Source organism: Nerophis lumbriciformis, linkage group LG01 (genome assembly GCF_033978685.3).
Source record: "Nerophis lumbriciformis linkage group LG01, RoL_Nlum_v2.1, whole genome shotgun sequence".
Lineage (NCBI taxonomy): Eukaryota > Metazoa > Chordata > Actinopteri > Syngnathiformes > Syngnathidae > Nerophis > Nerophis lumbriciformis.
Window position 1 is genome coordinate 29,747,501 of NC_084548.2, and position 14,851 is coordinate 29,762,351.

The following is a 14,851-nucleotide window of genomic DNA, read 5'->3' on the forward strand; positions in this document are numbered from 1 at the left end:
CTGCCGCTTCCACGCCGCCGATGACGTCTGCCGCTTCCACGCCGCCGATGACGTCTTCCTCCACGCCTGCCTCGCCGATGACGTCTTCCTCCACGCCGCCGCCGACGTCTGCCGCTTCCACGCCGCCGACGACGTCATATCCTCGTTTCCGGCGAGACGCACCATGGCGCCAATCACGTCTGCCTTCCCGACGGCCAAGATGGTGGCCGTCCCTTTGTCGCCCGCCTCGCCGGCTTCAGCGGCGTTCTTCTCGCCGCCGCCATCAGACTCGTCCTCGGTGGATTCGGGGACACTTGGGCCGGCGAGCCACCACCAGTTCGCCCCTCCGCCCTCCCATGATGTTTGTTCCTGTGCTTTTTGTGGTTCGACCTGTAGGACATCTGGGAGCTCTCCATAAGGAGGGGGTACTGTTACGGCTCAGGCTCCTGCCAACGCCGCTCATCCGTCTGTGCGCACCTCGGGACACGCCCACGGGTGCGCACATCCAGGGACGCGCCCCGCGCGTCCCCGCCCTGCAGCAGCCACCAGCTGCAATCACTTGCTGGCAATCTTCACACCTGGAACTGATGAGGGCGAGCTGGTTAAAAGACCAGTGGACCCTAGGATCGGCGCGGGAACTTAAGCTTTCTCATGGTGTACCGTAAGCAACAAGCTTTATGCTATATTCGTGTTCTCTCTCCGTGCCTTGATTTGTCCCTTGTCTTCTCCCGTGTCCCCGCAGTACCCTCCGTCGCCTGGAAAGCGAGCTGTGCGTCTCATTTTCCCCTGGATCTCCCTCTGGACTCTGACTGCTTCCTTCGTTCCTCGACCTCTTGCTCGCCCCTGGATTCCGACGCCTCTCTCTCGCCCCGGATAACCTGCCTGCCCCATGGACTTCCTCACATCTCGTTCAACACGTTGGTAACACTCACTTCAGTTAACTACACACATAGTCTTACACCACACACTCTTGTATTCTAGTTCACACTCCATTTCCTTAGTTTAGTAGTATTGTTTGTTACTATTTATATATATATATATATATATATATATATATATATATATATATATATATATATATATATATATATATATATGTTGACTATATATATATATATATATATATATATATATATATATATATATATATATATATATAATAAATAATTGTATATACCGCCCCCTGGTGTCTGTTTGCCGTCACCTCCCCCTCAGTAAACACAACAATCTATCTATCTATTTATCTACTTTAGTAATGGTGGAATGTTGCTGTAAATCATCATATATGCTGATTTTTTACACATTTGTACTCTCGTGATGATTTTTTAAGCTTACAATATTACAAATCGTCATGTGTAATGTAATGCAGGCATCATCTTGAAGTTGTTAAGATAGCAGCGCATACACATTTTGTCTTCATCTTCAGAAAAGAAAACCCAGTAATAATAATAATAATAATATCTCGATGGCTATGAATGCAACAACTCACTGACTAAAGGGTAAGACATCAGTCAGTATGCATTTAGATTAGTGATCTCCAACTTTCATCACTACTAGTCAAGTCAAGTCAAGTCAACTTTATTTATATAGCACGTTTACTACAACTTTTAAATTGAACCAAAGTGCTTTACAAGTTAAAAAAGCATAGAGCAAAAAACAAAACAAAAAAATAAATAAAAATAATAATAAATAAAAAAACACTTATATACCAGAACTTATTTCATGAAAATAAAGGAGAGGTGATTTATTTGTGTTTTTTATGTATATGACGGATAACATTTAAATTGTTCTTTATTTACAAACCAGATCTCCACTTAAACAGTGTTGTCTTTGTCTTTATGCTATCGTGTTATTTGTCATAAAATAAAGACTGTTGACCTGTTATAAAAAATACTAATAGATTAAACAAATATTTGACCCATTGCCAAGCAAATCCTAAGCGACCTGTTAGAGACCCCTGAGTTACATCGTAAGGACATCTAAACACATTTAGACGCAATTCGAGATTTAATTGTGCCCAGTAATGGACAACTGACACAAAAAAATTTATTTTGATCATGCTGCGCACGAGCTAATGAAGTGCATACTTAGTCAACAGCCATACATGTCACACTAAGGGTGGCAGTATGAACAATGCCAACACTGTCATAAACATGTGCCATATAGTGAAACCACACTAAACAATAACGACAAACACATTTTGGAAGAATATTTGCACCGCAACACAACATAAACACTACAGAACAAATTCCCAGAATTCCCTGCAGCACCAACTCTTCCGGGACACTACAATATAAACAAACGCCATTGGTGGATCGACACCTAACATCCACTGTAGTACAATAGCGTATCTAGTCGATACTACTATGATGATTACATCGATATTGTTTAACATCACAAAATCTTATTTCGTTTTTTTTAAATGTATATTATGTTTATAAACTCAGGAAATATGTCCCTGGACACATGAGGACTTTGAATATGACCAATGTATGATCCTGTAACGACTTGGTATCAGATTGATACCCAAATTTGTGGCATCATCCAAAACTAATGTAAAGTATCAAACAACAGAAGAATAAGTGATTATTACATTTTAACAGCAGAGTAGATAAAACATGTTGAAACAGAAAATAAGCAGATATTAACAGCAAATGAACAAGTAGATTAATAATTCATTTTCTACCACTTGTCCTTAATAATGTTGACAAAATAATAGAATGATAAATGACACAATATGTTACTGCATATGTCAGCAGACTAAATAAGGAGCCTTTGTTTGTTTACTTACTTCTAAAAGACAAGTTGTCTTGTATGTTCACTATTTTATTTGAGGACAAACTTGCAATAAGAAACATGTTTATTGTACCGTAAGATTTTTTTGTTAAAATAAAGCCAATAATGAAATTTTTTGTGGTCCCCTTTATTTAGAAAAGTACCGAAAAGTACCGAAATACTTTTGGTACCAGTACCAAAATATTGGTATCGGGACAACACTAATACACACACACCAAGCACCCACTGGCAGAAATGTAGACCGGCGCCTATGCTTACGTACCTTCATGGCTATGCTTGTGTTCAGTGGAGTAGGCCTTTCCGATCATGGTCCAGACAGGCTTTAGGCAGCCAAACAGTCCCTCCAAAAATCCTCCAGACCCCGATTGTAGCCGAATGTTCTCCGAATGGTTCCGGATAGCACCAGCTTCTGGGCTGTGGCCCGCCTCGGCCCCTGCGCCACACTGGCAGGTGTCATGTTCATGTAGTTTTAGCACGCTGTTGTCAAAGTGCCCTGAAGGTCCATCAGTGGGAGTGGGACTGCTGCCACCCAGTGCCCCCAAGCCACCGGTGTCAATGGATAGCACGTTTCGGAGGACACACTGTGTTGGGGTCAGGTCCGTTTCCGGGGTGCAGGCGGGGGTGTCGGCATCGAGTCTTCGATAGGGGGGTTCTGATACCGGGGTGCTGAAGCCTGACCGGGAGGGGGAAGGGGCACGGGGCTCATGGATACAGGTCCCACTCATCAGGTGTTTCCCCAACCCAGGTTAGGGTGGATGGTGTATGGAGAGCAGGTGATACAACCTAAAGGAGAAGATCGTATACAAATCTATTATACATCATTACATAAATATACCTGCCTATGTTTTATTCCAACAATTTAAAACTCAGGGTATAATTTAGATCAGGGGTCACCGACGCGGTGCCCGCGGGCACCAGGTCGCCCGTAAGGACCAGATGAGTAGCCCGCTGGCCTGTTCTAAAAATAGCTCAAATAGCAGCACTTACCAGTGAGCTGCCTCTATTTTTTAAATTGTATTTATTTACTAGCAAGCTGGTCTCGCTTTGCTCGACATTTTTAATTCTAAGAGAGACAAAACTCAAATAGAATTTGAAAATCCAAGAAAATATTTTAAAGACTTGGTCTTCACTAACTGACAAAGAAACAGATAACAGATTTGGTGTCCAGTTCAAAGTGTGACATGATTTATTTAAAAATATGAGAGTTGACTTTTGTATTTTACATGAGTTATTATTTGTACAAACATGGTGCAAAATAATTCATGATTTGTTAAAAAATGTTAGTGGCTAGCTAGTTAAAATGGGATATTGTGATTTCACAAGACTGTCTTAGAAGTGATCATTTGAAAATGTTCAATTTGAAAAATGTGCACTTAGAGAAAATATAAAAATAAAGTGTTGCATATTGATATTTATCTGTTTCTATATATATTTATTGTGAGAAATCATTAAGATGATCAGTGTTTCCACAAAGATAAATATCATTAATTATTAATAATAACATGGAGTTAAAGGTAAATTGAGCAAATTGGCTATTTCTGGCAATTTATTTAAATGTGTATCAAACTGGTAGCCCTTCGCATTAATCAGTACCCAAGAAGTAGCTCTTGGTTTGAAAAAGGTTGGTGACCCCTGAACTAGATCATCAGCCAGTTTTGAAAAACCGAGCTGTGTCTGAGTCGTGTGTCGTTCTGCAGCCTATGAATGAGGAGCCATGCATGCAGCTATCCATCAAATGTTCTTTATGAATGAATGGAGCAAAGCAGGTACTAGTGCTGCTCTGTCACCTGCTCTTCACTCAGATGACAGCAAACACCAACCCCCCCTCCAAAAAAATAGGTCTCCCATCATACATCAAGTCTGGACTATTGTGTGCATGCCATAGAAAATGATGAATTGCATAATCGTCCCTGCGTGTACTTCCGTGCGTGAGCGTGTGTTTGTGTGAGGTGGGGGGGGGGCATGCACATGTGCCCATTTCATAGAGCTCACAGCAACTCCATGCCTTGGACTGCACCACCACATGAGGCGAAAAGACCCCGTGGAAATCGTGCAATAAAAACAAGCAGTGGGCCTGTGCGAGGGAGCACGCGCACACACACGCGCATGCACGCACACACACACACACACACACACACACACACACACACACACACACACACACGCATTCATGCATGCAAATCAATGTAAAAAAAACAAAAACAAAAAAACAGGAGGATTCGATGCTTAGAGTCGGAGGTATCAAAGCCGCCGTGCAGCATGCATTGCAAGCCCGACGTCGAGCATCTCCTGCGTACCAAGTCAAAGTGCCGCAGCGTCCGTACGTTCACTCAATGTTGGCACCGGCGCAAATGACACGGAATGCGCGCGTCCTCGCTGCACACACATATGATGCTTCAGCATCGACGATCAGATCGTTTGCCTTCCATTGCCAATTTACTGCTGCGGCGTGGAGCGGCACACAGCATCACACGCAAACGCACCGTGATTCCACACCTGCCGTGACGTTAAAAAATGCACATTTAAGCGAATAGTACGGCATTCCCATACCTTTCTGATTGCTTGTTGTCGCGTTGTCAAGTGAAAGGGTGGGCTCAGCTTTCTGCTTTGCTTACGATGAACAACAAATGGCGGGTTTTCCCCCCCTTCTGTCCGGCTCTGCTATTTCCTGTTCCGTTATCTAGGAGTTTTGCGTCGCTGGGATGGTTCCCAAAAATGTGTACCAATATCTGGAGACCCATGCAACGTGAGGCGCGCTGGGTTTCGGGGGAGGGGGGGGGGGGGAGCTGTCTCATTCCCAGTGCTGAATTGACGTCACGGAGATGGCGGGATGATCCAAAAGGGGGCGTTGTAGCTCCCCGCTCAAAACACAAGCACTAGCTCATCATGGCATGCCTTATTGTGGGCCATTTTGTGCGCACACTTATACAATATTGCCAAAAGTATTTGGCCACCTGCCTTGACTCCCATATGAACTTGAAGTGCCATCCCATTCCTAACGCATAGGGTTCAATATGATGTCAATCCACCTTTTGCAGCTATTACAGCTTCAACTCTTCTGGGAAGGCTGTCCACAAGGTTGCGGAGTGTGTTTATAAGAATTTTTGACAATTCTTCCAAAAGTGCATTGGTGAGGTCACACACTGATGTTGGTCGAGAAGGCCTGGCTCTCAGCTTCCGTTCTACTTCATCCCAAAGGTGTTCTATCAGGTTCAGGTCAGGACTCTGTGCAGGCCGGTCAAGTTCATCCACACCAGACTCTGTCATCCATGTCTTTATGTACCTTTCTTTGTGCACTGGTGCACAGTCATGTTGGAAGAGGAAGGGGCCCGCTCCAAACTGTTCCCACAAGGTTGGGAGCATGGAATTGTCCAAAATGTTTTGGTATCCTGGAACATTCAAAGTTCCTTTCACTGGAACTAAGGGGCAAAGCCCAACTCCTGAAAAACAACCCCACACCTCTCCCACCAAATTTCACACTCGGCACAATACAGTCCGAAATGTACCGTTCTCCTGGCAACCTCAAAACCCAGAATCGTCCATCAGATTGCCAGATGAAAAAACGTGATTCATCACTCCAGAGAAGGCGTCTCCACTGCTCTAGAGTCTAGTGGCGACGTGCTTTACACCACTGCATCCGACGCTTTGCATTGGACTTGGTGATGTATGGCTTAGATGCAGCTGCTCGGACATGGAAATCCATTCCATGAAGCTCTCTGCGTACTGTACGTGGGCTAATTGGAAGGTCACATGAAGTTCGGAGCTCTGTAGCAACTGACTGTCCAGAAAGTCTTTGCACTATGCCCTTCAGCATCCGCTGACCCCTCTCTGTCAGTTTACGTGGCCTACCACTTCCTGGATGAGTTGCTGTTGTTCCCAAACTCTTCCATTTTCTTAAAATAAAGCCGACAGTTGACTTTGGAATATTTAGGAGCGAGGAAATTTCCCGACTGGATTTGTTGCACAGGTGGCATCCTATGACAGTTCCACGCTGGAAATCACTGAGCTCCTGAGAGCGGCCCATTCTTTCACAAATGTTTGTAGAAACAGTCTACATGCCTAAGTGCTTGATGTTATACGCCTGTGGCCGGGACAAGTGATTAGGACACCTGATTCTCATCATTTGGATGTGTGGCCAAATACTTTTGGCAATATAGTGTATGTTCGTGTCATATCTCATGTCTTCTGGGACCCAAACTTGTGATGTGTTTTTAAGCATGGCACCTTTCATCCTGGCATGCATGCAGGGAGGGTCGGATTGGGACTGACACACAGACAATTCTGTTGTATGCACATGCACAAAAAAACACAAATGCATCAGAGAAATACTAACATTTGTAAGCAATTGCTGGACTGACCGCCATGTGCTCAAACTCAAGCACGTGGGCAAACAAACATTACTATACTAAGAAGTCAGTTGAAAACATGAGTGAACATGCTGGTCACTGTTCTCACCTGTAGAAATGCTTCCAATAGGGACTTTGGGAAAGGTTATTATTACATAGTTCCTAAGAGAGTCCATCATAAAGGACAAAATGTGGAAAATGTAGATGCTGTGTTAAAACTATTGTTTTCTTAGTGAAGTTGAGGCAACAACACAATTTAGTGTGCAGTGACCTCAATGTCTGTAGGAATTTAAAATACAACTATTTATTATTTACTGAATGCTGAAAAGGACATATAAAATATTTTGTCTTATTCTACTTACATTTATTAGACTTATAAGCAGTTTTCTTAGGAAACATCCCCATAGATAGATGTGTGCATTGTTGTTTAGCAAGTATGTTGCAATGTTTAACATCAATAAAACCTTGCTAAATAATATTGATTCTCTATAACAGGCATCTCCAAAGTGTGGCCCGGGGGCCATTTTTGGCCTGCAGCTCGCTTTCAATTGGTCCTTGGCATTTTGTGAAAACAAAATAGATTTCTTAGTAACAGAGGTGGGTAGTAACGCGCTACATTTACCAGAGGTGGGACCAAGTCATTGTTTTGCAAGTCACAAGTAAGTCTCAAGTCTTTGCCCTCAAGTCCGAGTCAAGTCCCGAGTCAAGACAGGCAAGCCCCGAGTCAAGTCCAAAGTCAAGACTGGAAAGTCTCAAGTCAAGTCCTAAGTCCTGCATTTTGAGTTTCGAGTCCTTTCAAGTCCTTTTAACCACAGACTAATATATTAACACAGATTGTGTATGCTTTTCAAACGCTGTATTTATTTATTAAAACAAGCTCCTCTCTGAGCTGCCACCTTAACGTGGTAGAGGAGTTTGCGTGTCCCAATGATCCTAGGAGCTATGTTGTCCGGGGGCTTCCATGCCCCCTGGTAGGGTCTCCCAAGACAAACAGGTCCTAGGTGAGGGATCAGACAAAGAGCAGCTCGAAGACTTCTATGGAAATGCAAGAACCGAGACTCAGATTTCCCTGGCCCGGACGCGGGTCACCGGGGCCCCCCTCCGGAGCCAGGCCCGGAGTTGGGGCACGATGGCGAGCGCCTGGTGGCCGGGCCTGTCCCCATGGGGCCCGGCCGGGCACAGCCCGAAGAGGCAACGTGGGTCCCCCCTCCAATGGGCTCACCACCCATAGCAGGGGCCATAGAGGTCGGGTGCAATGTGAGCTGGGCGGTAGCCGAAGGCAGGGCACTTGGCGGTCCGATCCTCGGCTACAGAAGCTAGCTCTTGGGACGTGGAACGTCACCTCGCTGGGGGGGAAGGAGCCTGAGCTAGTGCGCGAGGTAGAGAAGTTCCGGTTGGATATAGTCGGACTCACCTCGACGCACAGCAAGGGCTCTGGAACCAGTTCTCTCGAGAGGGGCTGGACTCTCTTCCACTCTGGCGTTGCCAGCAGTGAGAGGCGACGGGCTGGGGTGGCAATTCTTGTTGCCCCCCGGCTCAGAGCCTGCATGTTGGAGTTCAACCCGGTGGACGAGAGGGTAGCTTCCCTCCGCCTTCGGGTGGGGGAACGGGTCCTGACTGTGGTTTGCGCTTACGCGCCAAACAGCAGCTCAGAGTACCCACCCTTTTTGGATTCACTCGAGGGAGTACTTGAGAGTGCTCCCCCGGGTGATTCCCTCGTTCTACTGGGGGACTTCAACGCTCATATTGGCAACGACAGTGAAACCTGGAGAGGCGTGATTGGGAAGAATGGCCACCCGGATCTGAACCCAAGTGGTGTTTTGTTATTGGACTTTTGTGCCCGTCACGGATTGTCCATAACGAACACCATGTTCAAGCATAAGGGTGTCCATATGTGCACTTGGCACCAGGACACCCTAGGCCGCAGTTCTATGATCGACTTTGTAGTTGTGTCATCGGATTTGCGGCCTCATGTTTTGGACACTCGGGTGAAGAGAGGGGCGGAGCTTTCTACCGATCACCACCTGGTGGTGAGTTGGCTGCGATGGTGGGGGAGGATGCCGGACAGACCTGGCAGGCCCAAACGCATTGTGAGGGTTTGCTGGGAACGTCTGGCAGAGTCTCCTGTCAGAGAGTTTCAATTCCCACCTCCGGAAGAACTTTGAACATGTCACGAGGGAGGTGCTGGACATTGAGTCCGAGTGGACCATGTTCCGCACCTCTATTGTCGAGGCGGCTGATTGGAGCTGTGGCCGCAAGGTAGTTGGTGCTTGTCGTGGCGGTAATCCTAGAACCCGTTGGTGGACACCGGCGGTGAGGGATGCCGTCAAGCTGAAGAAGGAGTCCTATCGGGTTCTTTTGGCTCATGGGACTCCTGAGGCAGCGGACAGGTACCGACAGGCCAAGCGGTGTGCGGCTTCAGCGGTCGCGGAGGCAAAAACTCGGACATGGGAGGAGTTCGGGGAAGCCATGGAAAACGACTTCCGGACGGCTTCGAAGCGATTCTGGACCACCATCCACCGCCTCAGGAAGGGGAAGCAGTGCAGTGCCAACACCGTGTATGGTGCGGATGGTGTTCTGCTGACCTCGACTGCGGAAGTTGTGGATCGGTGGAGGGAATACTTCGAAGACCTCCTCAATCCCACCAACACGTCTTCCTATGAGGAAGCAGTGCCTGAGGAATCTGTGGTGGGCTCTCCTATTTCTGGGGCTGAGGTTGCTGAGGTAGTTAAAAAGCTCCTCGGTGGCAAGGCCCCGGGGGTAGATGAGATCCGCCCGGAGTTCCTTAAGGCTCTGGATGCTGTAGGGCTGTCTTGGTTGACAAGACTCTGCAGCATCGCGTGGACATCGGGGGCAGTACCTCTGGATTGGCAGACCGGGGTGGTGGTTCCTCTCTTTAAAAAGGGGAACCGGAGGGTGTGTTCTAACTATCGTGGGATCACACTCCTCAGCCTTCCCGGTAAGGTCTATTCAGGTGTACTGGAGAGGAGGCTACGCCGGATAGTCGAACCTCGGATTCAGGAGGAACAGTGTGGTTTTCGTCCTGGTCGTGGAACTGTGGACCAGCTCTATACTCTCGGCAGGGTCCTTGAGGGTGCATGGGAGTTTGCCCAACCAGTCTACATGTGCTTTGTGGACTTGGAGAAGGCATTCGACCGTGTCCCTCGGGAAGTCCTGTGGGGAGTGCTCAGAGAGTATGGGGTTTTGGACTGTCTGATTGTGGCAGTCCGCTCCCTGTATGATCAGTGTCAGAGCTTGGTTCGCATTGCCGGCAGTAAGTCGGACACGTTTCCGGTGAGGGTTGGACTCCGCCAAGGCTGCCCTTTGTCACCGATTCTGTTCATAACCTTTATGGACAGAATTTCTAGGCGCAGTCAAGGCGTTGAGGGGATCCGGTTTGGTGGCTGCAGGATTAGGTCTCTGCTTTTTGCAGATGATTTGGTCCTGATGGCTTCATCTGGCCAGGATCTTCAGCTCTCACTGGATCGGTTCGCAGCTGAGTGTGAAGCGACTGGGATGAGAATCAGCACCTCCAAGTCCGAGTCCATGGTTCTCGCCCGGAAAAGGGTGGAGTGCCATCTCCGGGTTGGGGAGGAGATCTTGCCCCAAGTGGAGGAGTTCAAGTACCTCGGAGTCTTGTTCACGAGTGAGGGAAGAGTGGATCGTGAGATCGACAGGCGGATCGGTGCGGCGTCTTCAGTAATGCGGACGCTGTATCGATCCGTTGTGGTGAAGAAGGAGCTGAGCCGGAAGGCAAAGCTCTCAATTTACCGGTCGATCTACGTTCCCATCCTCACCTATGGTCAAGAGCTTTGGGTTATGACCGAAAGGACAAGATCACGGGTACAAGCGGCCGAAATGAGTTTCCTCCGCCGGGTGGCGGGGCTCTCCCTTAGAGATAGGGTGAGAAGCTCTGTCATCCGGGAGGAGCTCAAAGTAAAGCCGCTGCTCCTCCACATCGAGAGGAGCCAGATGAGGTGGTTCGGGCATCTGGTCAGGATGCCACCCGAGCGCCTCCCTAAGGAGGTGTTTAGGGCATGTCCGACCGGTAGGAGGCCACGAGGAAGACCCAGGACACGTTGGGAAGACTATGTCTCCCGGCTGGCCTGGGAACGCCTCGGGATCCCCCGGGAGGAGCTGGACGAAGTGGCTGGGGAGAGGGAAGTCTGGGCTTCCCTGCTTAGGCTGCTGCCCCCGCGACCCGACCTCGGATAAGCGGAAGAAGATGGATGGATGGATGAAGGCATTTTAAATTGCAGGAAAGAAAATTGTGCTGACATTGCACTTTATAATAGCACTATTAACCAGTCATTTTAAACATTAACTCATTCCTTTACAGAACAAACACATTGAAAAATAAAGTGCAAATGTACTTATTTGTACAAAAGTGTTAACATTGGAAAAAACATGACATATACGTGAACATAACAAAAAAGTTGTACTTTTTATATGTCAGGGCCCTATGCTGCATTGCATTTGCAAAAGACCAAATTAGCCAAGAGTCTGTCAGTCATTTGTGCACGATGGGGGCGTAGTATGATGCCACCATGGCTGAAAACTCGCTCCACTGGAGCACTGGAGGCAGGCACTGCCAAGACTCTCATGGCCACTCGGAACAGTGAAGGAAGAGTCTTCATGTTCAATGCCCAGAACAAAAGGGGGGAGCGAGTTGTTTTGGGTTGGTGCACTACTTGTAAGTGTATCTTGTGTTTTTTATGTTGATTTAATTAAAAAAAGAAAAGAAAAAAAAAATATTTCTTGTGCGGCCCGATACCAATCGATCCACGGACCAGTACCGGGCCGCGGCCCGGTGGTTGGGGACCACTGAGGTAAACAACCAACAGTATGTCAGAAAGCTAGCTAAAACGGTACACATATTCATAATATAGTATACATTTTAACTGACCTTTATTTTACTATTCTTGTCTTTTTTTAGGTGGCTAAAATACGCGGTGCTGCTGACCGCCGTCTAACGTTACGTGTGATATATTGACTAACGTAACCCTGCTTAAAAAAAAATCACTGAACAAAAAGTATGAATAAGGTAGTGAACTGCAACAGATTCCCGTGTTTGCAATAACGTTATAACGTTAGCAGTGAGTTTACAGCCTCACTGATTTAACTACACAGCAAATAAAAGTCACGTTACTTAGCCAATAAACGTTATCTTACATTCAAAACTTACCGTTCTTTGTGCAACTTCAAATGCCGGACGAAGTTGGAAGTTGTTGCCTCTCCATCAGTAATTTTCGAACCGCATGTGTTGCATACTGCAAACCGTTTTGTGTTGACCACCTCGTAATTTTTATACCCAAACAAAATTATTTTAGGTATCATTTTTTGTTCACTGGCGTGTGGTTTGGACATGTCTTCTTCGTTGGTTGTCCTGCAACTTGATTGGATGAATGCTGTGTGATGAAAACAAAGTAGATCTAATTTGATTGGCTGTTGTACTGAGCGCACACCAGCTGACACACGCAACGCTGATAGACAAGTACACAATAAAAAATACGGAGCGCTCCCGAATAACTTTTTCATCTTTGGGTTTTGGGGAAAGTAGCAAGTCATGTCAAGTCATGTCAATTCAAAAGGCTCAAGTCCAAGTGAAGTCACAAGTCATTGATGTTAAAGTCTAAGTCGAGTTGCAAGTCTTTTTACATTTTGTCAAGTCGAGTCTAAAGTCATCAAATTCATGACTCGAGTCTGACTCGAGTCCAAGTCATGTGACTCGAGTCCACACCTCTGACATTTACTCCATTACATCTACTTGAGTAACTTTTGGGATAAATTGTACTTCTAAGAGTAGTTTTAATGCAACATACTTTTACATTTACTTGAGCATATTTATAGAGAAGAAACGCTACTTTTACTCCGCTCCATTTATCTACATTCAGCTCGCTACTCGCTACTGATTTTTATCGATCTGTTAATGCACGCTTTGTTTGTTTTGGTTTGTCAGACAGACCTTCAAAGTAGGATATATGCATGCCTGCGTTTCACCAATCAGATGCAGTCACTGGTGACGTTGGACCAATCAAACAGAGCCAGGCGGTCACATGACCGTCACACGTGGACCCCGACTTAAACAAGTTGAAAAACTTATTGGGGTGTTACCATTTAGTGGTCAATTGTACGGAATATGTACTGTACTGTACAATCTACTAATAAAAGTTTCAATCAATCAATCAAAAGTGTGAAGGAAAAAAGACACTTTTTTATTTCAATCGTAGCTCTCTCAAAAGGTTAAAGACTGACCACACAGTTCCTGTCTTCACAATAAAAGTGCCGCTCCATCGCGCCTGCGCTAACAAAATAAGAGTCTCCGAAAGCCAGCGCAAACAAGCTAGCAAGCTACGGAGTTTGCCGCCAATGTATTTCTTGTAAGTGTATAAAAACGAATATGGAAGTTGGACAAATAAGATGCCAAAAACCAACCACTTTCATGTGGTATTAGACAGAAGGAGGAACTTTTTTTGTCCCCCATTTGAAAACGTGGAAGTTATCAGCACTACTGTCTGATTCCAATCAATGCAAGTCGTCAGAATCAGGTAATACACCAACTTATATTCTTGTCTTCATGAAAGAAAGGAATCTACATGTTAAACATGCATGTATATTCATTAAAACACCTTTAACAGGTGAACAAAAACGGCAAAAATAAATAAATATAAATTATATACTGTATATGTAAATGTATGTATATACATATGCATATATATATATATATATAGATATATATATATATATATATATGATATGATATGTCTATGAGGTAGATCACCTCGACTTGATCATTTATTAAGTAATTGATTAACGTTGAAAAACTGCTTGTTACCATTTAGTGGTCAATTGTACGGAATATGTACTGTACTGTGCAATCTACTAATACAAGTTTCAATCAATCAATCAATCAATGCCTACTGAGCCTATGGTGCTGTTAAGTTATTGTGGCTCAATTTGCCTTAATTTGTTTTATTTTAATGTATTATTATTTAATATATATTATTGTTTTAGTTGCTTAAGAGATATTCCTGGCTCTGAATTTGCTCATTGCTAATTTTATGTTTTTGTGCATTATTTGTTGCCGTCATCATTAAACGAACAGGTTACTCATCAGTTACTCAGCACTTGAGTAGTTTTTTCACAACATACTTTACTTTTACTCAAGTAAATATTTGGGTGACTACTCCTTACTTTTACTTGAGTAATAAATCTCTAAAGTAACAGTACTCTTACTTGAGTACAATTTCTGGCTACTTTACCCACCTTTGCTTATTAATGAGATAGATTAGAAATGAGAAATTACACTCATTTGCTTCATCACGAATAACACTTAGCCAAGATGTGGAGGTTTATTTTTTAAATAGCTTAGCTTTTATTGACCAATATTGGATCGGTTTTAGCAACATGTATGGCCCCTGCATCCTGCACTATTTTTTTTCTGTATTTGGCCCTCAGTGGAAAAAACTTGGACACCTCTGTTCTATGTTAATAAATCTTGTGCATATTCCATATAAGCCTGTATCTACTTTTAGAACTAAACATTGCTAAAAAAAACAGGGAAGTACTGTTAGCTAACTAAACATTGATACAAAGCATTCATTTCACACAATTAGAGCTACTGCAGACACCAAACATAGATGTTAGCAAAATATTCGACTTGCAACAGGACATCAACCGCCAATATTAGGGTATATATTATATACCGGTATGTAATGTGCAAATCGTGT

General features: G+C 45.0%; 1 protein-coding gene across 2 annotated transcripts in view; it reads right to left on the reverse strand.

Annotated features, from left to right (window-relative positions):
- map3k12 (mitogen-activated protein kinase kinase kinase 12) overlaps positions 1 to 5,536 on the reverse strand; it is a 24,676-nt gene extending 19,140 nt beyond the window's left edge. Inside the window, exons 1-2 of one of the 2 annotated variants that reach the window (XM_061978908.1) lie at positions 5,326 to 5,536; positions 3,038 to 3,558 (exon numbers count right to left, since the gene is read on the reverse strand). In XM_061978908.1, coding sequence (XP_061834892.1) covers positions 3,038 to 3,500 — 463 coding nt within the window. In that variant the 5' untranslated portion in view covers positions 3,501 to 3,558; positions 5,326 to 5,536. Of the gene's footprint in view, positions 1 to 3,037; positions 3,559 to 5,072 lie in introns of both variants that reach the window. The other variant, XM_061978900.1, reaches the window with a different exon arrangement.
- Positions 5,537 to 14,851: the final 9,315 nt, after the last annotated feature.